At 42.7% G+C, this 24,881-nt stretch overlaps 1 protein-coding gene across 1 annotated transcript in view; it reads left to right on the top strand.

The window, feature by feature from the left end:
* The first annotated feature begins 10,583 nt into the window (after positions 1 to 10,583).
* Positions 10,584 to 24,881, top strand: part of RNF11 (ring finger protein 11) — a 32,447-nt gene continuing 18,149 nt past the window's right edge. The window contains exon 1 of the mRNA XM_032192082.1: positions 10,584 to 10,746. Within this exon, the coding sequence (XP_032047973.1) occupies positions 10,624 to 10,746 (123 nt within the window). The 5' untranslated portion in view covers positions 10,584 to 10,623. The remainder of the gene's footprint in view (positions 10,747 to 24,881) is intronic.

The following is a 24,881-nucleotide window of genomic DNA, read 5'->3' as shown; positions in this document are numbered from 1 at the left end:
AATTTAATATGCTAAGATTAAAAACAGTAGAATGGCTAGAGGGAACCAAATAAAACATTCACAGAAATGTGTGTGGTAAAATAAAGAGATAAGGATGAAGATTTACTTCCTTTATTTTAATAAGATCTACATCTGCATTAATTTATGGATCATTATACCCATCTTCAAGAAGTAATAATTCACAAATCACTCCTCTTAATTCCCTTTCAAATTAATTCTATACACATCCCTTCTGCCAGTATATTTCTCCCAATTTACACTTCTTTGAGTTTACAATCCTGCTGTATTTTCTTGATAAAATCTGTTAGTACAACAAGAAATGCACATTACTCTGCAACTTCCAGTAATTAACCTCCTGTTTATGATACACTGCAGCTGATCATACTAGCTGGGAAATGTACAACAGTTTACTCTTTAGTGTCTTGATGGAGCCACATCATTAATTTCCTTCCTTCTTACATAGGCATAAACAAGCAATTATAATTTCTAATACAATTTAAAATGAAAAGTATCACTGAATGCTTGCCCTTGTCTTTTACTCCTCCTAAGACTTCTTCTTTTATCAACATTGGATTTCTCAAGAGCCTTTTCCCTAGAATAAGGTAATAGTCTGTGTTTTATGCCAGTGGTTGTCCTTACCCTGAACTACAATGAATTTACTTGTTGGAGCAGAGATTCTGAACAGCCATTCCCTCCTGAACATCCTTGAATAAACTCCTGCTTTCCAAACCCCTTTTATTACATGCTTTACATACTCATTTTTCCTGAGCTACAGCTTCATCTCTAGATTGCATGCATACTAATATCTGTCTGTACTTCTCTTGCTGAATTGTTCGTGCTTCATTATTTAAGTGCAGGGAATTATAAGTAGGTGTTCCTACTTCAAATGCTCTTCTTGGGAGGGGTGAACTGGCATCTGCTGTTCCCTTTCAGTCTCTTGAGGAAGAAAAACACCCTGTATTCCTTCTGTGGCTTCACTCCACGCTACGAAGGATTTTTGGTTTTATTGCACTTGCTGGTTTCCAGCAGAATTTGCTTTCAGACAACAATTTTAGTTCTGTATATTCCTGAAGTCCTAATATTCCTGTCTTTAAGGAGCAGCCTGAGATCAAAATTGAAACCGTGCATTTTTCACAAAGTTTTTGCCCTGGCTTGGATGATTCCTCAAGATGCCCCTCACCAAAATGTAGAACTTAAAAAAGGCTTTGGGTTCTTATGAGAAACAAAAAGGGTCAGTCAGGAATTCCTCAAAATCAATAAATGTGTTTTTAAATCACGGGCATTTCCATGAAGTTTTCTTTATAATTTGTCAGTAGTGTTTGTTTACAGTTTTATCAGTCAATTTATTAAGCACAGTCACTTTTTAAAATCTGTTTATGTTAGGAACAAGTTGTGTTATTATGAAATTCTTGGTCTAATGAATGAAAACCTAACTTTTTAGTTTAGATTCAACATGAAATTAATAGTTATTTTAAACTGAACTGTAAAGTGGCAGATTTACACTCACTTTGACATGTTAGAAATGTAGGGTGTCTTTTAACGTGTAGTTTTGACACAGGCACATAGCGAATTACTGCTCCTAACCTGTAAATGCAGTGAAGAGCAGCTCTTTTCTACTGTCCCCGTTCAAAACTCCTACTGGGATGATTCTAAAATCTTAAAATAAAAGATCATTTCCTCATATTCACTATGCTTGTTTCTCAAGAGGTTATGTTACTCAACACATTATTCTTTTGTGCATGGAGAATAAGTCTGTCACATAACAATCTAAGAAGTAAAGCATGGAACTGTAGATGTTTTAGCATGGAGGCACTTCTGCCAAACTTTCCCTAGATGTCACTATGCTTTCTGGCTATTTTATTAGTCTTTATTATTATTAAATGGAAAACTATCATATAAGAACCTACCTTCTCCAAAATGACAAAACTATACTCTAATTACATACATAATTTATTCTGTGTAATAGAATATACTATGCATATATATAGCATGGTATATTAGCCACAGTTACATCTGAAAATAGTTTACATGTATATGACAGGCTTGTTTTCATGTTCTTTTCACCCTCCTAATAGTCTTCCTACCAAGTATGTTGGCTCATCAAGTCTGAGTTGCTAGCCCATTTCCATTACTTTGTGCTGAAAACAAGCATCTCTTTAAGGATACTCCCACAGTTTCCAGATTCAATTTCCATGCATACTTTGCTATTCTTTCTGTCTGAACAATTTTTTCCAAGAATATTTTTCTGCTCTTACACAATTGTATCACCTGAAGACTCATTTGTACTACACAAATGCTACAGAAAACCATCTGGGGAATTCAAGGCCAGATTCATGCTTATTAGTGATTTAGCAGATGGAGACAATGTTCTTGTCTCCATCCCTATCTATCTTCTCTCTGTAATTCACTATTTCTTACCAGTTGAAACAGTCTTTGAAAAGCAAACATATATTGATTTCTACACATGAATGACGTTTGTATGTTTCAAAGACTTCCAAAATATCCTCAGTCACTGCCTGGTTGTTGTATTGCATTTATATGGCAAGATTTGCATAGCAGAGGGCTACATTAATCGCCCTATGCTGAGTCTGTTTAGCCCATGACAATAATTGTTGAGTGATCTCCTTGTCCTTTTATCAACCCTTGAGCCCTTTCCATCGTATTTTCTCCTCCTTTCCCTTTGAAGAGGAGGAGTGAGAGAGTGGTTGTGGTGGAGCTCAGCAGCCCAGCTGGGTAAAACCACCACAGTTGTCCACAAGATGGGGCTTCTACAACGGGGATCTCTGTGTCCAAATTTAAGATTCTGATGCAGAACCTATGAATGGTATCACATTTGACCGGAACACTTTAGACCATGCTTTCAAATTCTGGCACAGGATTTAAAATTTGTGCCCCCACTTCCCATTTCATGGGTAAAAACATTCCGTCAACAAATCAAAACAGCAGCAAGTGATGTCACCTTTTCCTTAACCTTTGCATTATGCTGGTGTACAGATAATGGCTCAGCAGCACTACATCCACCGTGACAATCATCCTATGTCCCTCAGAGCTTCTGTATGGTGATTTACTTCTACATGAGCTTTTATGGAAACGTATGCAGTCCAAAACACCAAATGAAGTGTATGTTGTTCTGGGACAATGGAACATAGTCAATATGTACCCTAACATATAGGATGCTGCTGTTAAGATGATAACACTTCCAACACAAGTTAGAGGAAGTCACTCTGTAGAGTTTGTAATTTCTATAAACTAAAGTGAGAGAGGGTAAAAATTCGTTGTTACAAAACTAGCTGTAGACAGGCACTTCAAAATAAATGAGAAGAAAAATAATTTATTCCTATACACAATTAAAAACAAAACCAAAAACAAACAAACAAACAAAAACAGGAACAGACTTACATTACCTTTTGCTGTCTTGTTTCACTTGTGTGAAGTGTTTATTTAATCAGTATGTGATTAGTTCTGCTAAAAAACAAGTCCTAGGATCCTCCCTCCTCTGTTGTCAGGTAAGTAACCTTAAACAACTGAGATTTTCATGTTCTAGAGGAATCTCCACACCGCTAAAAGCAGGACAGACTAACCGGGACTGTACAGCCATCCTCTCATATCCCTTTTCATAGAACTAGAGAAATCATGAAGATTTCCTTTATAATCATTCCTGTTTTCTGCATGATGCAGTTGCTAGAGATTTTTGCAGGAAGCACAGTATTGAGACAAACAACAGAAGTATTTGTGCATGCAAAACCAAACTCTGGTTCATATTTCCAGCCTGCTCTCCCTCCAAGAGGAGGGTACACACACATGCAGAAAGGACTATTCCAAAAGTAAAATTGAATGTTAAGAAGAGGAAACACTTCTGACCAGATGGTGAAGTTAATTTTCCAAAGATTAAGTCCTCCCCAGTGCCAGAGGCAGTCACTCACAATCACCTAATACTTTCTGTAGGAAGTCTTCAGTGATTTCTGCTCACATTCCTTCTGTTCAGTTTCAGTAACTTGTCTTCTGCACTTCAGCTAGATAAGTCATCACAGACCAAAGCTGCAACAGAAGTGCCAAATAGTACCCTTCAGAATAACCATCTGGAGAAATAGAAAATAAGAAGATCTGAGGAGGCAGGAATTACACTGAAAAGGATAAAGAGTGACAGTGCACCTCAAACTGAAGTCGATTACATTATATTATGAAAGGAAGTGCACTAAGTTTGATAAATGGCATTTTTGCACTTACTAAATAATGCTCTCTCTATTCAATGCTCAGGTTTTAACTGGAGTGCTCTGACCAGCTTTGGATGTCATGCTTACTGAAAAACTAGACCAAAGAAAGAGTCCGTAGGAGAACATAAAGAATAGGAGATTTAGAAATCATGATCTATAGGGAAAGATTGAAATAAAAAAGCATGGTAACAGTCTTCAGATACCTAGAATCACTGCTACAATGCAGACAGAATATGTAATAGTTTAACCTGTAGCAATCTTAGATTTCAGTTGTGTTTTGTTTCTTTGTTTGTTTGTTTTGGTTTTGTTTTTAATTGTAAGGGATTAGGACACAGTACTGACAGAAGTCATTCAGTATCTGGAAACAATTTTCAGAAACAAGAAATGATAAAGCCATAGATGACATTGGGACAGATTTGTGTATCAGAAGGATGCACTACAGAGGTTCTCAGGAATCTTTCCACGTGTCATTTAATCACTCTGTTATTGCAGAAGACCTATAGCTATCTACGGTAAGCTATCTACGGACATTTTAGGCCACAGCAAAAATGGTGTAAATTGAAGAAACTTGAAGAATTACAATCATGTGAACAAGAGGTGCATTAAGTTAAGCAGCAGAAGGCACATTCTACTCAGCTGACAAAAGTCCCAATACTGTTTCAAAAAGAAATTTTGGATACCACCTGACCATTGAAAGCTTCATAAGGAACAAAAAGTCTCCAAGATACAAGTCAACTTCAGATGAAACAACATCATATCAAACAGCATTACTCTTCATTAGTTGAGGTAATTTTGGCTATGGACCTGCTACTCCAAATATCCATCTTTTCCCCACATCGTGGGCAGAATATTGCTGAACCCACAGTGATGGTACCTGATGACTAGCACGCTGGCCATTAGCAATCTCTGGATAGAGCTTGCTGCTTGCCAACTCAGAAAGTATTTACACACAGCAAATAGTGAAGAAAGGCCAACACTTCAATTAAATTGAGATTCAAAAGAGATTTTCTGTTACTGACCATCCACTACGCGTTGAATGCCAGCCCAGTACCAAACCTCCTGAGGCCTGTCACAGCGGTATCGGTGTCTCACACCCCCGTTCGAACAGAACAGTCACCCTGCAGTGACTGTGATCCCGTAACATTTTGCTTTTGGGAACTTCATGACTTGTTCTACTCCAATTTTATCATCTACTGTCATGCTTTCGTACTGGCATTTTCTGGCGATATAGGGCAGAATGGAAATTAAAATAACATAGCAATAAAACATCTGGTGTAAATCACCTGAGACAAATGACAAAATATAAAATAATCTGAAACCTCTTGAAATTATCTGTATATAACCTACTTCATCTAAAGCCATTCCTGAAACGTTTGGCCTAACCTGCTTTTCAAAACGTTCAGGAAGTGAGATTCCCAGCTAATAATTTCCAGCGCTAAACTGCCTTTGCAGTCTGAAATAATTTCTTAATGTCTACCTTAAATCTCTACATCCATTACCTCTTGCCCTAGATCCCCTGAACAGGAAGAACAATTTATTCCTTCTCTCTGAAAAAACATTTTACATTTTTGAAGATCATTATCACTTTTCCTAACACTTTCCTTTCCTTTAGACTAAACAACCCCAGTTCTTTCAGCCTCTCCTCTTAGATCATGTTTTCTAGGTCTCTGATCACTCTTGAAGTTGAACCTGTGGTAATATGTGTTACACTGAGAAAAAGGAAAATTGACTCCTACACAAAATTTACCATGAAGCTCGGTGACAGGGGACTTGTTTGAAGAGGTTGCTTTTGTGTGATGATTGCTTTGGTTGTTTTTGTGGTTGATTTTTGCATTTTGTTTTGTTTTCTAATGCCAAAATACATGTCTTTATTCTTCTTTGTGACATACAGTGTAGGTGCCCCAGAACAAGGAGTATTACATTCCTTGGTGATAAAACATTTCAGATTTGGGGACAACAGGTATTATGGAAGGCAACATACTTATGCCAGTAATGGAAAACACAGCCCTACCAGGACTTAGCTTAAATTGAGATAAGCAGTATTTGTGATAATTTAAGCAGAAGGTTAAGTTATTTTTAGAAACATGAGCAAAATACTGCATTAAAAATGGATTTAAGGGACATATATTAGTTTTGTAATTGCATTATTTTGCTGCAATTCAGTCTCTCTTGGAAAACAATATACAAATATAATGTATACCGAGAAATGCCTATGGTTCTACTAAAGTGTCAACAAAACTGAAAACAATAATTCAGTTTAGAAATGCCATGTTCTTTAAAACCAAGCGAATGAATTCATTGATTAGTCCATTCCCACAGTAAGATTCACATGCATAACAGCAGAATGTCATTTATTTCTATTCTCCAAAGGTATACAAGGCCTTTTTTTTCCAGGAAAAGGTTCTAAAATAACTTGTCTATTCACCAACATTGCCTGAGCAAACAGTGCTATCTGTGAAACTTCGGGTACCATGGCATGGAAAAATTTTACTCAGAACTTAACTGAACTAGGCTTCTGTATATGATTCTTATCCAGAAGAAAGATAAGACATAATAAGAAATGATAAATGCTGGGAAGATAAGGCTGATGGAAAAAAAGTAATCAAATAATGTATTTCTTGCTGAGGACACAAAAGGTCTTTCAAAAATTTTTGTTGAGCATGACGCATTAAACATATAAATCGTTGCCCAGAAATAACACAGCAATGGGTCATGTAAAATGAAGTCACCAGAGGGTTTTTTGCCTCTAAATTAGGCAAAGTATGATGTCGTCAGTTTTGCAGAAAAACTCTTAAGAAGAAAGACTCGTAAGGTCTTCAATGTTTTTTAGATTTTTAACTCCAAAAGAATTTTAGAGATTTTTTGACAAAATAGCTCATAATCTCTGGTGAGCTTGTACAAGTCTTAAGAATACAGTGTCATCTAACTCATCTCCCCTAATACTAAAACCCTAATACTAAAATAAAACAAACATTTAGTTGTTTGAATCCTTTAAAAATATTTTGCATGAATTTCAATTTTCCTTTTAAAAATACATTTCACTTAGAAGACTGTAGCTGACAAATAGACTGAAGTGGTCAGCACAGACCTGTGTATGACATTGCCATGCTAAAATTTATCAGAATATTAATCGTGTATACTGGCAAGACTAAGACTTCCAGACTTCCACTTTGACAACTGATTAAAGCCAGTAGTTTAAAAGTTTACAGGTAAGAAGAAGTTTACGGACATAGGTTACCAGTTCCGTATTAGTATCAGTCTGATATAAATGTTCATATTTGCGTTCATCTTTTCTACCAGCAATATCTGTGCTGCCCTAAATTAATATATGTCTCTTCCTTGTATCTGTGAGATCATTTTAAGACTACGGTATCCAGTCTGATAGTTACTTGTTCCCCAAACTATGGGAGGAAGTAAAAAACAGAACTGCAGCCATTGGTTTAATTGCCTTACAGTTCTGCAGGAACAGGGCCAATGTACTTGTAAATCTTCTCAGAAAAAATAGACAATATAAAACCTACTTATGAGCTTCCAATTCTGTGTGGAACACAAACAGCATGAACAGCTCATAAATGATTTGTTTGGGTGCAAAACCTATTTGGTCTATAGTCACCTCTACCATTCTGTATGAACAAGGGTCACTTCTGTGTCTATTCCCACAAAACCAGATCCTTCTAAGCAGCCTGTGTACTTAAAAATAGTTATCTACAGAAAGCACACAGAGGGAAGCCTGCCAGATCTGTTTTTTTTTTTTTTTTGTAACTTAATACCCAGAAACAGTGAAAACAGGTCATGGGTTCCCTAAAGAGAGGCTCCCGTCAAATGGTTACTGAGCACTAAGGACAATCATCTTCTACCTTGAAAAACTCTTTGACTGCTTTCTTGTCCCCATACTGCAAGAAAATGTGGTAGAAAAACTAGTAGCCTGACAGTCACACCACAGCAGGCATATGTATATGAAATGACAATGCTTCTGCATTCATAAACAGAAGAGTTTTCCCATTCTTCATCTCCTGGACCACTTTTCAACTTGTGACCTGGTGGTGCAAAGCCATTATTAACCACTTACCTGACGTAACAGGAGTAAATGGCACAGAAAAACAAGTGGCTTAAACCACCTCCACTTCAAAGAACTCAGCAGTGGCTGGTAGTTGTTCTTCGTTGTTCAAAGCTCTCACAGGTGCAGAGCTGTTCGTGTTGCAAGGCCAAACGTGAACTTTTGCTTCCTCTTTGGTCTCTGTGAGTCTGTCATAAAAAGCAGACCTCTTTTGCCATTTGACAAGTCTCTTCCTTAAATGGAGCCCAAGTTCAGGGTATCCTGTACCTTCTTAGGTGCAAGTTTTAACTGGGCGTAGCAGTTAGTGATAGTTCTTTTGCAGATCTGGCTCAAGGGAAATACAGGCAACACCTACTCTGTGGGACCCCACAGTATATCCCAGCTGTGTCCTGGCTACGTATCAGGATGAGACCAGGGATCCACATTTGCATGCAGAAAGCTAAACCTTGGCATGCCAGCCCAAAGGGAGGCACCCTGTGCTGCCACGGGACCTCTCCACTGTGCAGGATCAGAAATGCAAGGCACACTGGGGATGCAGCCACAGCGACTACAGGGGCTCCACAGAAAGAGTAAGGTGTGAAGTGGCAGTGAACAGACACCTTCCTAGCTGCCAGTAATCTTGTTGCTGATGTTGCCCCTGCACAACTGACGATCTCTGTAATAGGGCTGGAAATCCAGTATAAGTTTCTGGCAGTGGCAGCTCTGACATTGCTTTCACCTTGAAACCATTCTTGGGTTAGGCAACGGCTCCTCTCTAACTACTGTTTGCCTTCCTAATTCTCCTATTAAACCAAGTGAACTCACTCTTATGATAAACACCCAAATGACCGCATCATGACAGCAGTCATTATTAGTTACATCAGGCCATTGCAAAGCCTTTCTATCACAAGCAATGCTTATGTCTCCAGCAACATTTCTAGTCTTAGTTTCTTAGAAAGGTCTAAAACCATTTTGAACGCTATAAACATCAGTAATAACTTCTCAATTGCTGTAGCTTTTACACTGAAGGTGTTTAGGTTATCCAGTGGTAAGCAGCTAAACAAAACTTCTGAACGGTAATGAAGGGAAATCTTCACGGAGGAGCTCACATGGACAATCATCAGAAACACTGCTCCAAGTTCTTCAGCCACCACAGGACCTCTTGAATGTTAAAGTAAATGTTGTAGAGCCAAATACTTCATTGTGGTCAACTGGTTTATAGATACTTTGACCTAAGATGGCTGCTCATTGGGACTGACAAGGCTGGGAACATTTGAAGGGTTGTCCTGTAAATGAAAAAAGTTTCCCCTCTACATTGGTCTGTGTTAGCGTGAGGGGGCATTTACTCTCTTGGAGTCTGCAGGTATTTATATCCAAAAGGTGTTTTTGTTTGTGTGTTTTCTTAGTACAGGAGTTAAATGTGCGGTTAATACTTAATACTTGCTCATCACATAAAAGGTGATGAAACACAAAAAAACACCACCACAGAGACACAGAAGTAACAGAATGCCTTTTGCTTTTCTTTCTACACTTGGAGTTGTGGGCTCTAAACCCGTGCCCTCCCAGCAACTCCAGGCGCTCAGCACAAAGGCCACCATCTTCGGGGGACCTCTCCTGAGGAACCCGGGGCCGGGGCGGGCCCTTGAGCCTCCAGCCTTGCACCGGAGAAGCCCAGGACGGGCACCCCGCTGTCCCCTCACGGTGCCTGGGCGGCCTTTTCCTCCCTGGCCGCCCGGAAAGCAAACACAACACACACAGAGCCCCGGGAGGTGGAGCACGGCGGCACCCTCCATTTTGGGGGAGGGCAGAAGCCCCAACCCCGCAGGCGGCAGCCGGGCCGGAGCCCTCCCCAGCTCGGCCTCGCCTCATCCCGCCGGGGCCGGGCCGTGCTCCGGAGGGGCTCGAGGACAGAACCGGGCCTTGTGGCTGCCATCTCGGCCCGGCGGGGCGGAGTGAGAGGAGGAGCCGGGGCGGGCCGTGCGACAAAGCCCAGTGCGCAGCGAGCTGGTGACCAGGAAGCACAACAGCGCCGGGCTGCCGCGGGGCGGGCGGCGGGCGGACCCCAGCTCAGCCCCCGCTGCCCCCCAGCTCCCGGGGCCCCCCGGGGCTGGGAGCCGAGCTCTGCCGTGCCCTGCCCTGCCCAGCCGGGGGTCGGGGCGGCTGCGGAGCGTGCGGGGGAAGGAGGGAGGGCGGCCGGGCTGCCGCTAAGCCGCTTAGGGCCGGGGCTGGCATGAGCCTCCCCGGCGGGGCGGCTGCGGGCTGCGCGCTGCGGCGGGGAGGCTGAGGGCGCCCAGCCGCCGGCGGCGGGGTCCGGCGGAGAAGGCGGAGGGGAAGCCCCGCTCCCGAGGGCCGGGGGGTGGGAGGGGGTGGAAGATGGGGAACTGCCTCAAGTCCCCCACGTCGGATGACATCTCGCTGCTCCACGAGTCGCAGTCGGACAGGGCCAGCTACGGGGACGGGGCTGAGCCGGATCAGGAGCCGCCGCCGCCATATCAGGTACGGGGAGGGGGGGGGGGGCGGACCGGGGCCGGGCCGGGCTCCCCGCGGGGCCGGCTCTGCCCCCTCGGTGCCTTCGTCCCGGTGCCGGGCAGCGAGCTGAGGAGCTCCCGGTCCCTGAAGCCGCCCCCCCGGGGGCCGCTGCTTTGTTCGGGCCGGCCTCGAGGCTGGGGGGGGGGAGGGAGGCGGCGAGATCCCGGCCCTAATCGCTGAGGGGCCGGGGCCGGGCCCGGAGGGGGAGGTGAGGCCCCGCGGGGGGGGAGGCTCCGGGTTTCGGCTCCGGGTTTCGGCTCCAGAAACGAGGACCCCGAATTTGGGGCAGTGCCGCTTCCTTTGTTGTCCCTGCCCGGTGACATCACTGGCTGGTGCTGCTCGTTTCTCGGTGCTGGCGAACGGGAGGCCACAGGCACTTGCAGGAGAGCTGCTCTTTGTCTGGCTCTATTTACTCCAGCCTCTGCTCCGCGCTTATTTTTAGCCGGGGCTGATCCGTAGCGAGGAACTTTTTGTAATCCAGTAGATCCTATTCCCTTCGGCTGCCGGGGGGGGGACCTGGAAGGGATGGTTTTCCCATTGGATTTTCTGTCTGGAAAGGATACGTTAATGCACATCTTGATGAGTAACCGGGCAGGGAGAAAAATGCTGGGTGTTTTCTGTATCATAGCCCTCACAGGAGAGGGTAGCGATGCAGAATCCCAATGCCAGTAGTAACCAGAAGCCTGTTTTTGACCTCTGTTCAATGCGATGGCTCCCCAAAAAGGCAGCCGGACTTGTGGTTGCACTCATCCACTCCTGGTGATCTCCATCCCCGTATATAAAAACATATATGGCTTTAAACAGGCCCTCTGAAGGCCACACGGCACTTAAAAAAAAAAAAAAAAAAAAAAAAAAAAAAAAAAAAAACAATACAAGGAAGAATGTCAACAGTATAGCTGCACGTTTTATTCGAGTTTTAAAAGTGTCTTCCTATCTGAAAGGGTGGAATGGGATAGATCAGTGAAATCTAAAATAAATGACTGCTTGAGACACAAATTCTGGAGGGTGGCTTGAGAGCTCCTTATTGCCAAGGGTGGGAGTCGTTCAGTAGTTGCAGACCTTGACGTATAATTAACAAAATTGCAGGAAGTATTTAACTGGGTAGACGTGTAATCTGCGAGTGCTTTACAAGCTCAAGAATTACAGCTCTGATAGGAAGTCCCTTAAGTGCTCAAGAGGAGCCACATGCGTAGCAGTCATCGGTGATGCAGGGGGACAGCGCTGGTATTGCTTGGCACCGCGTAGCTGTTTGCTTTGCACAAGTGCAGGAGCTTAACATTTAGAAGGAATTTCCCAAGATGGGTTATTTTTCTCTGAATTCTGAACTGTCTGACCAATAAAGTGTTTGACAGCAGATTAATATTTTTAAAGGTCGTGTTGTTCTAAGCTAAACCTCATTGTCCATTCTGTTTAGGAATGCATCGTGTTTTTGTTACAGCGTGGACAGCCAACTTGGTATGTTGATTTTTGTTGCGTTTGCGTCTGCGATTTCTGGGAAGACTTGGAAAAGTCTTTCAAAAGAAAAAAAGCTGTTAGCTCTTGTGAGAGTTGAGAAATCCCATTTTGCAGGCCTTCTCACGTCACCTTCAGTGGTAGATAAGCAGACATCTTCCTCAGCTGCTGGTGTTGTGGTTTTTTATGTTTTTTAAACAAAGAATTTGTACGTAAGTGTGGATGGTTGGCTGAGAAAACTGTAGACAGTAAAATCAGTGAACTTTCAGACCTCTGTTATTGAGTAAGTGCATTCATACCCAAACTTTCCGCATTTGAATAGAGCAGTCTAGCATTAAGTCATGTGCACACAGGTGTTTGGCTGTCCTGAATGGCACCGCTATCCAAAAACCCCATACACAAATCTTACCAATTGCTAAACCCTCACTGTAACATGGCGTTTTGTGCCTCCTCGTCAAAATTCGAAGGTTCTTGTTCCATAAGTCTTAAACCACAGTGATTTGTGACTTTAAAAAAGACATTACTTACAATGTTGTGCAGTATTTTATGCACTTCAAGGTTAAGGGGATTGATAACTTTGAATTGTATTAGGCCTAATGTTCAGGCCAAATGCTGAACTTGGGGGATTCCTTGTGCTCCATTATTGCTGTTGTGGCTGCAGTAGCTTATGATCTCATTTTAACTTCCAAATGGCAGCTTGGATTCAGGGTTACAAATGGGAATGTAGGAGTTCTGTCCTTATGTGTGATAAATACTTATTTCACAATGTTTTAACCAGAGTTAACGTGTACATGAGAACGTACAGACCTGAGGAGGGAAGGCAAGGAAGAGGACAAAGTGGGTTTGAAAACTTGTTTGTGGCAATTGGAGAGTGCGCAAGAAACCGGAAGATTAAAACCTAATTGCTGGAGCTTTAGTCATGAAATAGACGTATTTTGGTTTGCTTCCTTTGGGTTTGCAGCAGTGATGTGCCAACTTCCTGAACAGCTCTTGCAAGGTATGCAAGTGAAGAGAAGGAAGCTTGCTGATGAAGAGGTAAAGATACAGTAGAGAAGGACTTGTGCATCCCTTTTAACTCAAGTCTGTGTTATTCTGACACTTAAAACATGTTAAATTGCCTGGCACGCTTGTGCTGAGGGCATCCATATGGGAATCTAGTTAAGCCATAATTTTTTCAGGTGTTAACTTCTAACAGCAAAACGCGCTTCCAATAGTCACTTCATTATTGCATGTCAAATTTACTTTATGATTGAGTGATATCAGATCACTCAGAAATAAAATTTCTGCTTCCAGAAGTTAGATTGAAAATTGGATTGTCATTGTAATGACATAATGAGGAATATGCCTTCCATTCAGAGGCTCTGCATATACCTGTCTGCTGTCAGTGCACTGTAAGCTACAGGAAGAAGGCTTCAGAGGGAAAACATCTTTTTAAATAGCCATCCAGATTTATGAGAAAGAGGTCCATGAGAACATCAGCCATTTTCCAGAGCATCAAGCTTAAGGGCTAACATGGGAAATAATTAAAACACACACAAAAGAGTGTGTTTGTATGTGTTGCGGGGAAAAGGAAACTATTTTAAGAGTTGACCAGCATTTTCACAGACAGAGGCTGGTTTTGGATGCCTCCATTTTAGAATCCTGGAATTACAACTGTTTTTCTAAGTGCTGAGCACATGCAACTCCATTTCTAACCCGTGAATCTGATTAGGAACAAGTTAGCTTTGGTTTTGTTTCTTCTCAAGTCCTCAAAATTGCGTGTGCTTTCAAGTTTGTTTTTCTTTTCTGTTTGACTTCTTCGCCATCTGTTGGCAATATGCCTTCTGTTTTTTCCACAGAAGTTCACTGTTTTTTTTTCTAGTTTCTCTTTACTTCTAGCAGTTCTTCCCAAAGATTTTATTTTGCAGAACAGATGTGCAACTTCTCTTAATCCTTGTCTCGTATTTCTGTTCTTAAATAGTTCCTTAGCTGCAGAAAACAATTTCAGAGTTTATAGAGCTTTGGAATGTGTTCAGTAAAGTGCAGAATGCATTTTTTCTACCCGAGTTTCTAAAAGGTACTACTGTTGACAACATACACTGCAATATTTTTATATTTTTTAAAAAAATATATATGTAACACTTGCTAAATTAATAAGCTAAAAGCATGAGAAATAAGTGTAAGTTCTTGGTATTGATACTGAACTCATAAAAGCATGTTTGAAACATTGATAGGGAAGATGGACTGATAAAATGTTTCACCCCTTTATCTGAGGAGATCCAAAGTTAACTTTGGTGCTCAGTACTGCACTGTGTTGTCTTGGAGGCCCAGATAAAATATTCCAGCGTTTTTTTTTTTTTTTGTTTGTTTGTTTGTTTTTTGTTTTTTTTTCTCTCATTTGAGGGATTCATTTAAAACCTTTTGACCTGGATCTTGATTAGGTTGTAGGCACAAAATGAGAGGAGAGATCAGAAACACGAGCTTAAGCCAACACTGTGTGCCCATAATCTTTCAAAAGCTGTTGGCGACAGCAGGTTTTGAAAGCACAATTCAGGCTGTCTCATGGCTTCCCCTAAATTGAGGTTGCTGCAATATCCTCTGTGGGCCTGCTCTGTGAAATGAGCATCACTTGCATGCGCTGTGCTCTTGTCCTGGTCCCTCTGTCCTGCGGCACAGCGGTCTGTGCCTGAGGTGCCCTGTGCCCCCCTCCCAGTGCCTGGTGCCCTGCAGCGTTGTTCCTCTGAGACCCTGGGGAAGTGCTCAGTCTGAAACTTTTCTCAGTGTAGTCTGCTCCATTTCTGTCTGGAATTTGACACTGTGGATGCATGTATTGGGTGTACTTTGCTCAAAAGAACAAAGCTTTTATTACTCTCTCATCATAACTTAAGTACAACATTGCACTGGAACTGTTGGTGTATATCGGAACAGCATAAAAGGAGGAAAGATGTGATGGAAAAACTCTGCATAATGAGCGCTAGCCATGGAGGAAAAAACAAAACCCAACCAACTAGAAATTTCATGTAAGAGAAATGTGTATATTAAATATTGCACATGCAGTCTTATCATTTTCTCTGCTTGTCCTCCACACCTTGCTAAAGATATGTGTATGAGTTACAATTTAGTTGGCGAAATACTGCTGTATCCCCCAATTCCTCATTCTGGTGGAAACTTCAAGGGGGTGCACGCAGGGGGTGTCTGCTTGTTGACGTGTGCCTTTTGACACTGCGGGTGTAGGTGGCCATCAGCTGCGATGGAGGAGCTGAAGCTTAGGATTTGCTGCACGGAGGAGAAATGGTAGAGTAAGGCAGTGTTGTGTTGTTTACTTCTTTTTCAAGAATATGATTGCTTAGGCTGCCTTACATAACTTGTTTTCAGAAATGAGCAAGTGCTATATTAATATCTCTAACTGTGAAAGACCAAGCACTGAATGGTGAAGTCAGTCCTGGTAGACTGTTGTGATACAGCTTGGACAGCTGCATTGGGAAAACCTGGGATTCCTCGGTATCTTACGGGGCTGTTCTGGTAAATTGTGTGCATGTGCAAGCAATAGCAAACTGTTTTGCTTTAAATATCTGTAGAGGGATATTCAGTTTATTCATGAAATATATGTATGAAATAGAAATGAAATATGTGTAGTAATGAAATACATATATTATAAACTCCGTGGTTCATAATAGCATTCAAGATCATTTCATTATTGAGCAATACGCTGTGCATGTCTGAAGAATTTAGCAAGTCGTGTAGATAACTTTGTTGCTACTAATGAGTACTAGATAGAAAGTTTTCCGTGGGTGGTGAGTGTAAACTCCTTTCTGGGCAGTATTTATTTAAAACAAAAAATTGTGCACCTGTATTTCCAGTCTTAATGCACGGTGGTTTCAGGTAGGCTGCCAGGCTGGCTGAGCGCTGCTGTCCTCATCTTGCTAGTGAAAGGAGCTGAGGGGTAGGGATAAGGAGAGGAGGGGCAGAAGAGCAAATCTGAAGATAAAGGATACCAGCTGGTATTGCAAAGCTAGATAATTTTTTTTTTTTGGTGTAATAATAATGAAAGTAGCATTTTAAAATTGTTTTTAATGGATATTTTAATGAGCATTGGCTGAATATTGGAGTTCTCTGCAGCTTAAAATAGATCTCAGACTCCGGTCAGTTATAAATACCCGTTGGGCATGGCTAGAAGAAATGGGATGTGTATGCTGACGTTTGAGTTCTGTGTTAACACTTCCTAATTATGAATATTGGAGTCAATTTCTAGCCTACTGTAGTTGAGTCAGCAGTCGGCAAGGATCTGTCCCTAACCATTTGGCCAGGAGGTTTTGCAAGAGGAATTTAGAGAAGAAGATAATGTGTTTATAGCCCCATTTGACGGGATGCTGGTCGCTGCGTTGCACGTGTTTCCCCAAGGAACGTCCAAGCTGGACCAAGCTCTTAGGCAAGGTCTGTCCCTGTCTGCTGTGTCACTGCTCATCACTTTGATGAAGGAAAGAGGCTTGGCTTAATGAACACTGTCAGAGACCCTGTTAACGTTTCTAGGCAAACTGGTTGCAGAATGTAAGGGCAAGAAACTAAAAATAACACTGCTTGCCAGGGACGGGCTGGTATCTGCCAGTCGCAGTGCCTGTCCTTACTGTTGCCTCCCCACGGACACACGGAGAAACGTATTTATGTTTTGAGGAGTTAATGGGCTGCGGAATAGACTAAAGCAAATCAACCGTGACTTTTCTATGAGCTAATGAAACAGTTCCTAAGAGACCAGGGAATTACAAAATGAGCAGGTTTTTAGGGATGTCATGGCTGAGTTAGAGTAAAACGTCTTCAGGGGAAAAAAGCTGGCAAGTCACTGTTCTTTGCCTCTTTGACTCTGGAAGGCAAAGCAAGCTCCTGTCTGGATTTAGACTGCAAGAAAAATTTGCCCTGACACCGTGAAAGTCTCAGAAGTGAGAGATACGTCGTGCTTCCTGAAGGTAGGATGTGTTTTTGTAGAAGACGCCATCCTTCAGCTTGTTCTGCCAGCCTCAGGGGGCAGCTGCCACCAGCAGGAAAATGCAGCAGCCACCTGGCCCGGCAGAGGGGAGTTGATGTAGAGCTTCTTGGTGGGCAAAACCTGAGTTCACATGTAGCTTCCTGCTGGGTGAAACTGTGGATTTCAACAATAATAAAATCACTTGAGCAGCCCTAGCGTAAGCCATAGTCGTTCTTAGTTCAGCCTGCTGTTCAGTTTGTAACTTCTGGGAAATCACTTAACTGGTCTGTGCTTTAGTTTCCTCATCTGTAAAATGAGGAGCAATAAAGCTTATCTTTAGTGCAGACATGCAAAATAATTTAATTCACGTTTGTAAAGTGTTCTGTGATAATTTGATTTTAATAAAATAATATTCCTCCATTACAAAATGAACCTCTGCAGGAATTTACAACAAATCTGCTGCTGTAGAGAGGGAGCTTTATCAGAAGATCTGGTTAAGACAATAGATGTCTACTAAAATCTGTTCTGGAATCCGATAATTTAGTTTTTATTTGGCAGCCCATGTTCCAGATGCTCGATTAGTAGGAATGAGCAGGCTGTGGAGATGGTAATAAAAAATCTTGCCTAATCAGGATAATGAATCTTCATTATCCGCGGAGATCCAGCATTCTTTGAGGCACGCCAATCAAAACAAACAACACCGCCCTCCCCGAAATCCAGGACCACCTTGTGTTTAGGAAGCTGTTGCGTTTCCCGTGTGTGCTGCCAGTTCACTGATGGGATCTGCAGATGCTGCTGGCCATACAGCTGCAGTTCGGTTTCAGAACCACGGAAAATAAACTAGTTTTGTGTTTTGAAGAGATAATGGTCTGCAGGATGGGCTAAAGCAAAGCGGCCATGACTTTCCTATGAGCTAATGAAACAACTTCCAAGAGCCCAAGGAGTTGCAAGGAACGGTTGCTTTATTTACCAGTCCTCCACAGGAATCTCTGTCGGCCACTCTTGTTTCTCGACAACGAAGAAGAAAGTTACAATGCCGGTGGCAGAAAAGCTGCTGGGCCACAATCCACGAGCAGTGACATGGACAAACAACAGATGCGTGCAGCAACTGGAGGAGAAGATAAAAGAGCCTTCCTTTCAACCACAGTTGCGTCAGCCAAATCACAACCAGCTGGTTTATTGCACTGGACGTTTCTGCTGAGCCATCAGAAAGCTCGCGCACGCTCCCTGCTTTGCACACGTGCACATACGCATGAAACCGTACCAAAGGCTAGTCTGATTTCTGAGCCTCTCCTCCTGCCTGTCTTTAGCCACTGCTTTAGTTCAGGCCCTGAAGTGCCTGAGGGAGGACTGAAACTGTGGGAGGAATGGGAGAAACTGTGACTCAGGAAATTCAGTTCCTCCCTTAGCCCCAGCATGCAGCGATGCATGTGCAGACTATTATCTCTGCAGTAATGAAACTTGTTTCCCGTGATCGTAGTTTTTGGACACTGAAGAGGCCTCCATGTCCTCCCTTCTGCTTTTTCCCCACCCAGAGCAGTTTGTGTTTCTGGAGGCGCAGTTCAGAAGCAGTCCCTGTGCTCAGTTCACTGAACTCAAAGGCCAAGTATCTGCAGAGACAACCTCGTCCTCAAAGATGAATCTCAGCTGGCTGACAGTGCTGAGTTTTCCAGAGCTTAGCCCATGTGCCATTAGAGTTTGGACTGCTAAGAGAAGTCCTAGAAGCATCAAGGAAATGCCTTTTTTATGACTAATAAAAATCCAACCAAGTCACATGAATATCCAGTGTAAGTAAAAACCCGTTCGGCGCTGTTTCAAAGGGTGGGAATCACCTCTCCTGCAGTCGTGATTAAAACCACCAAAACTTTGCCAGATACTGTCAGCTTCATGAATACTAAGTTTTGTCATGGCAAAACTGATTTAGAAAGAAATGGCCAAATAGATGATAAACCAGAAATATCTGCACATAAAATACACATACTTGGACAGTAGCTTGTAGGTGCTGTATGGTTCTCTGTGGTCCTCACTGCTACCGCTTTGTGTGGCTCTTCTGATGACTCTGTACAAGCTCTAACCAGAAGGAATTGGAACAATATTTATCTGCCTTTATTTATTCCTCTAAGGTGCACCTGGGTAGGTAGGGATACAAATCCCTTGTGACTCAGTGTGTGCATGTCGCAGAATCAGATGAGGCTGGGCACTCTTGCCCTTTCTCTTTTAGAGCTGCAGGAGACTTGGATCTAAGAGATCAAAGTGCATCGGACTCCGTCATTTCAATATCTACAGGACAGTATAACACATGACTACTCGGGGATGATGCCTCTGTGTCTGACTTTTATTCATCATTGTAATTAAACCCAGATACAGAGCTTGTTCTGCGTGCTGAACATTAATCACAGCGTTTTATTAACACAGTCATTGAAATTGTAATTCAGACAGTTTGACTTTGCAGTATAGATTAAGACCAATATTTATTTTGTCTGAATAAATGCATTTTATTTGAAGATCAGAGAGAGAAGTGATTGCTCCTGGGTTTTGAACAAACAGGTGTAAGAACTGCTTGACTACAGACAGCCAACTGTGAAACTGGTTTGGTCTGTACTGTTGCTTAACAGAAAGCAGTTAACTGCTGAATTCAGTGGAAACTATATAAAAGGCTCAGACTGGCAAACAAATGCTGAAAATTCAGATTTAGCTGAGACAAAATTAATATCTTAACACTTGTAGACTGTATTTTTTGCATGCTAATAGTACTTGCTTAATTGCTTCACCAGTTTCTGATGTTTGGGGATTTCTCTTGGTTGTTTTCTGTTTAGGTATTACAGTTGGTATTGCAGTTGCATCTGTCTATCTTCAGTTTAGGTTATGAGACATGACTAAGTCATTGCTTTTAGTGTCTGCTTCATGAGGTTCTGTAGTGGTACATCTTCATTTGGGGACCTTGAGGCAGTCGTGGATTGTCTTGTGAAGAGTGGCGTTCTTGGAAGTATATTGACCTTCTTGGAAGGAAACATTATCATTTGTAAATCTCAAGAAAAAATACTTATTTTAAATATTAGTTATTTTCTAGGTTAATGATTTTTCACCTCTGAGACCCTGGATGTCTGAGGCTCTATAAGCTGCGTTACAGTGCTCACAACAGCGAAGTCATAAAATCCTATCCGTAGTCATCAAGTTGAGAATAAAGGTCCACGCACCTCTGCTGCAGATTTCTTCAGAGGTCTGCAAATTAGAAAAGAGGAAAAAGCACTGCATAAGTAGTGTTGCTTTAAGGTCTGTCCTGAGCCAAGGAAACGTGTCAGCCTGCTCTGGTAATGGCACAAAGCAAACCTTAGGTAGCTGCGCCTGGGGATGCAGCATGGTCGAAGCTCCAGTGGCTGTGGTGGCCATGTGCCCTCTGCCAGCTGGATCGGGTGGGATGGCCTCAGGCCTAAAACCCGAGTGAGCTGCCCCATTGCTCTGCCACCCTGCCTTCAGCTGGGCATAGTGCTGTGATACGTAGTCTGCTGGAATGGGTGCGTCTGGTAACTCAGGTGCAGCTCTGCTTTTTATAGAGTCCTTCCAGCCACTCATCTACAAGAACCAAAAGTGAGGTGCCAGAAGAGATTTTTTTCACTGTTTGAATTTAGGCAAACTGTGGAATTTTTAATAAGTTAGGTTTTGTTTGATTTACTGTGTGGCTAAACTAGGAAATAAATTCACCGAAGAATGCCCATTCCTTTTGTAAATATTGTGGCTTTATTGACGTGCAGGAGGTGGAGTGAGCTGTGCAGAGACACCATGTTAAATATGAGGAGTTTTATTTTACAGAATCCTCCAGAAGAATCTTTTAGGAAAGAAAATATAGTATCCACTTGCACAAAAATAAAACTTCACTCTTCAAGTAATTTTTGTTTTCCTCTATAAACTGTAATCTTCCCTCTTGTTCAGTGAGTAACCTGTTTTTGTTACCTCTCAGAAGAAGCAAGATGACCTAGATTTAGAGCTTCCTGGAGAAAAGTTCGTTTCACCCTATATATAGTTTCTCCTAAGGTCTCTTCATGTGGCTAAAGCTGTCACCTACTCTGAGCTGGTAAACTGAGGATAAAAGAGCTGTAGTTTTATGCTGAGGTTGGAAAGAAGGGTGTGTTATCCTTATTTATTTTTTTTTTGCTGTCTATTAAATTTTATGTACACACCATTATCTAGATTCCACTGTAGTCAAGGTAAGACTTTCAAACTCCCAGCTGCAATATCAAGAACTTAATGTCTGTTTCTTTCAGCTTTATGTCTGCTTAGTGTCTTGTGGACGAGTAATGACCAATTACCTCTTCATTAAGGAGCAAGTTGGATCAAGCGTTTGTGCTGGCAAGAATTTCTGCAGTGGACTCAGACTGTGGTCTCGCGGGGTCAGTGCCTGCTTCTCCCTAGTCAGATGGCACAGGCTGTTTTTCTTCTTGGAGATTTCCCTAAGCACTCGAGCTGCTGCGGTGGTGTTTTCATATCGAGAAGCAAAAGCTGGGAAAGTGGTAGTAACAGCCATGTAACAGATGCTTCCAAACAGGTTGTTGGTGTTGAGGGATCAGACAAATGTTTCCATCTAGTCAAGCAGCCAGAGTATGCAGATGGAGGGAAATTCATCTATCCCTTTGTCAGGGTAAGACATTTTCTTAAATAGAGGGGAATTTATCTGATTTAGTGTGTCAGTAACTTGAGCTGTTTGGGCTTGTACAGTATTTCTGGGAGAGAGGGGTACTTTCCTTGTCTCTAAAGAAAGTGCTGCTGTGTCATGAAACCCAATACTCCTGTCCCGGGGCCTCGGCTACACCAGGGACCAACGCCAATTAAAACCATATATGCCCCTATGGTAGTGTGTGTGTATACCTCAGGCATGTGGGGGGATGAGAATCTGCGTTCACTTAACTTGATTTAATACAGGATTCCGTTCCACCACTTAAAAATAATGGCTCTGACAGACTGTACTGGGCAGCGAATGCAGCTGAGGCCAAGGAAAAGACTCGGGAGCCCTCTCTGTGTTCAGCGTACCATGGGCTGAAATAGAGGCTGAAACGCGGTGTGCCTTGGGATCCATCCACACGGCGTGCTTCCGTGTTTCTGATGCTAGGAAGTCAGGTCTAACTCCTTGCTGCTGCCAGAGTGGATTGTTTCACCTTTCCCTCCTGCTTTCCTCTTACAGCCATGTGCTCCCCGGTCCCTTTCTGGTAGCTTTGGTACGTCTCTGATCCCTCAGTGTGTCAGCTCACACCATTAAGGCATCTGAGACAAGTTCTCTCTCATTTTCCTCTGTCAGCTTTAGTGGGCCAAACTGACATCCTGGTGGAGGTCGGATTTATCTGCACTTCTTGCAGTCTATACGTTCAGTTTTACTTTGTGGCATCTCTGGAAACGTCTAGAGATGACGGCTATGTTCTATTTCCACAAAATGGTACAGGATTTTGGGCTTCTCCATAGAATATAGTTGGAGTTAACTGCATACCAGAGCATGCGTGGAATGGAAGTCTGATATTAGTTTGGAGAGCGAGTGCATCTGGGAACGGTCTGTGCATAAAATGCGCTGCAAGTTTGCCACTGCTGACTTCAGAGGGGCAGTGGTTGCAGCTGCAGGGATTATGCTGCTTTGGGACAAATCTCCAATGTAGACAAAACCTTAATGCTGTTCTTAATTGTGATCTTCCTGTTTAAAAGCAAGCAAACAAAAAGAACAGAATGAAAGAATATAAAGCTATCCGCCACAACTGCTGTTAAAGGAGCTTAGGTGCATTTCCTTGCTGCCTTTTTTTTTTTTTTTTTTTTTTTTTTTTTTTAAAAAGAAACTTCACTAACATTAGCTAACAGTTCATGAGTATATTTGGTAAGTACAGGAATCGGTGAAGACTTTCACAGCCTGTTCATGTTGTGCAGCAGACTGTGATCTCCCTTGGGACGCGAATGATTACAGTAACATCATTCATTTGCATTGTGGGGTGCTGCTGTGCCTCTTCCCTCACACAAGCCTTCCAGTTATTGCTGCGTGGATTGTTTCCAAAGCCTGAATATAACTTGGCAAGCCCTGTCAGTACTGTTAAGAGTTTGATTACCTTTGTGCATATGTATGTGAGGACTGCCAGGGTATGTGGCTTTTAATGAAACAACCTCCCTGTTGTCTAAAACGGTTAGAATTAAGAAATTATATGATTATACAACAGCAGAAGCTAAACTAGCCGTCTCAGTGAAGCAGTCCTGTTTTACATGTTGTGACTTCTTACTCGAGCTCGGTGTGCCTCAGGAGACTCTGGTGGTTTCCTATCGAAGCCAGTTGCACTTACAGCAAGTTGAGGGACAAAACCCTGTTTCAAGAAGTAAATTTGAGAAGCAAATCAGGCTTCTTTTTCTCACGTCTGCTCACGCAGTGTTAGCAACTCTTGTGAAGTTTGCAGCTCTGCCGTCCTCTCACAGGGATCGCACCTCCTTGCTCAGTGTCTTTCTCCTCAGTTTTCTGAACTGAGAGCTAGCAACACTGGACACAGGCGGTAAAGAGCAACTTCACAGCTTTTTTGGATCTCATGAGCTCTGTCAGGTCAGGCGTACTTCTTGGCTTAGAGACCCACAGGAACAGCCCATGGGCCACCCGAGGCTGGGGCCACAGGGCTGCCCTCCCCTGCTGGTAGCCAGGGAGCAGAGGGCTGCTGGGCTGTGCTGGGCTGTAGGAATGGGGCTCAAGCAGCACAAGTAGGTTTGTGAGGCTGGAGATTTTCGCATGGGGTAGGACTTCCAGCTAGTGCACTGTCAGCAGGTTTCTCCAGCTTCTTTGTCTCCTGCCTCGACCTGTCAAGTGTGCTGCAGGAAGCAGGGTTTGCCCCCAAACCGCCGTGCTTCTGCTGCAGGTGGTTTCCAGCAGCGGGCCAGCAGAACCCCAGCAGAGGTCAGGCCAGGTCTGCTGCTCTTCCTGGGGAGGAGGAAGGACTTGGGTGTGCTTTCAGGCTCCTGCCATGTGCAGTGCTGAACCTGAATGTATCCAAAGCTGCAGAATCCATGCAGGCCTCTACAGCTGGGCTGGGTGAATAGAGGAGTCGGAACTCCCTGGTGAACCGAACGGAGTAATTGCTGTGAAAGAGGCTAATTCAGTGTACGCTGGAGGACCCTGTCTATAGCTAGATCACAAAATCAAAGGCTTTTTCTCAGCAGTTGTCCTGATTTCCAGAGCTAGTAATGCAAAATGATTTTTCCAAAAATGTATGTTCTCATTCTTAAACCTTTTCTTTTCTTAGCGTCTTAAACTTCTAGGTGGAGTCACTCATGAGAGCATCTGCAAGCATTTATAATAACTTCAGCAAAGCAGTGCTCAGATTTAATGAGCACTGCCTTCTCTATTTTATTTAAATTGGGTTGAGTTAGATATGATGAGTATTGTTGCTAGTTATTACACTACATCATAGATTGCATTAATTTGGATAGCAGCCCTGTTCGTTATGGTACTAGAATTTGCATATTGAGTAGCTCTTGGGCTGGTGGCTGAATAAGGGGAAGGGTGGGTAGTCAGACATATTCCCAGCAAAGTTCTTTTCTGCAGACAACATGTAATTTTTGCAATAAGCTGATCAAGCTCTGCCCTTACTACTCCTGCAGGGAGCCTCTTGATCAGCCAAGAACTAAGGCTCAAGAAGCTATTTTGCATTTCTAGATATTTATGGCCAGCTTGAACCTGTTATTTTTGTACCAAACAGATCTTTAG

The sequence above is a fragment of the Aythya fuligula genome, chromosome 8 (assembly GCF_009819795.1).
Source record: "Aythya fuligula isolate bAytFul2 chromosome 8, bAytFul2.pri, whole genome shotgun sequence".
Classification (NCBI taxonomy): Eukaryota; Metazoa; Chordata; class Aves; order Anseriformes; family Anatidae; genus Aythya; species Aythya fuligula.
Note: the sequence above shows the minus strand (reverse complement) of the source record. Positions and strands in the feature narration are given on the sequence as shown.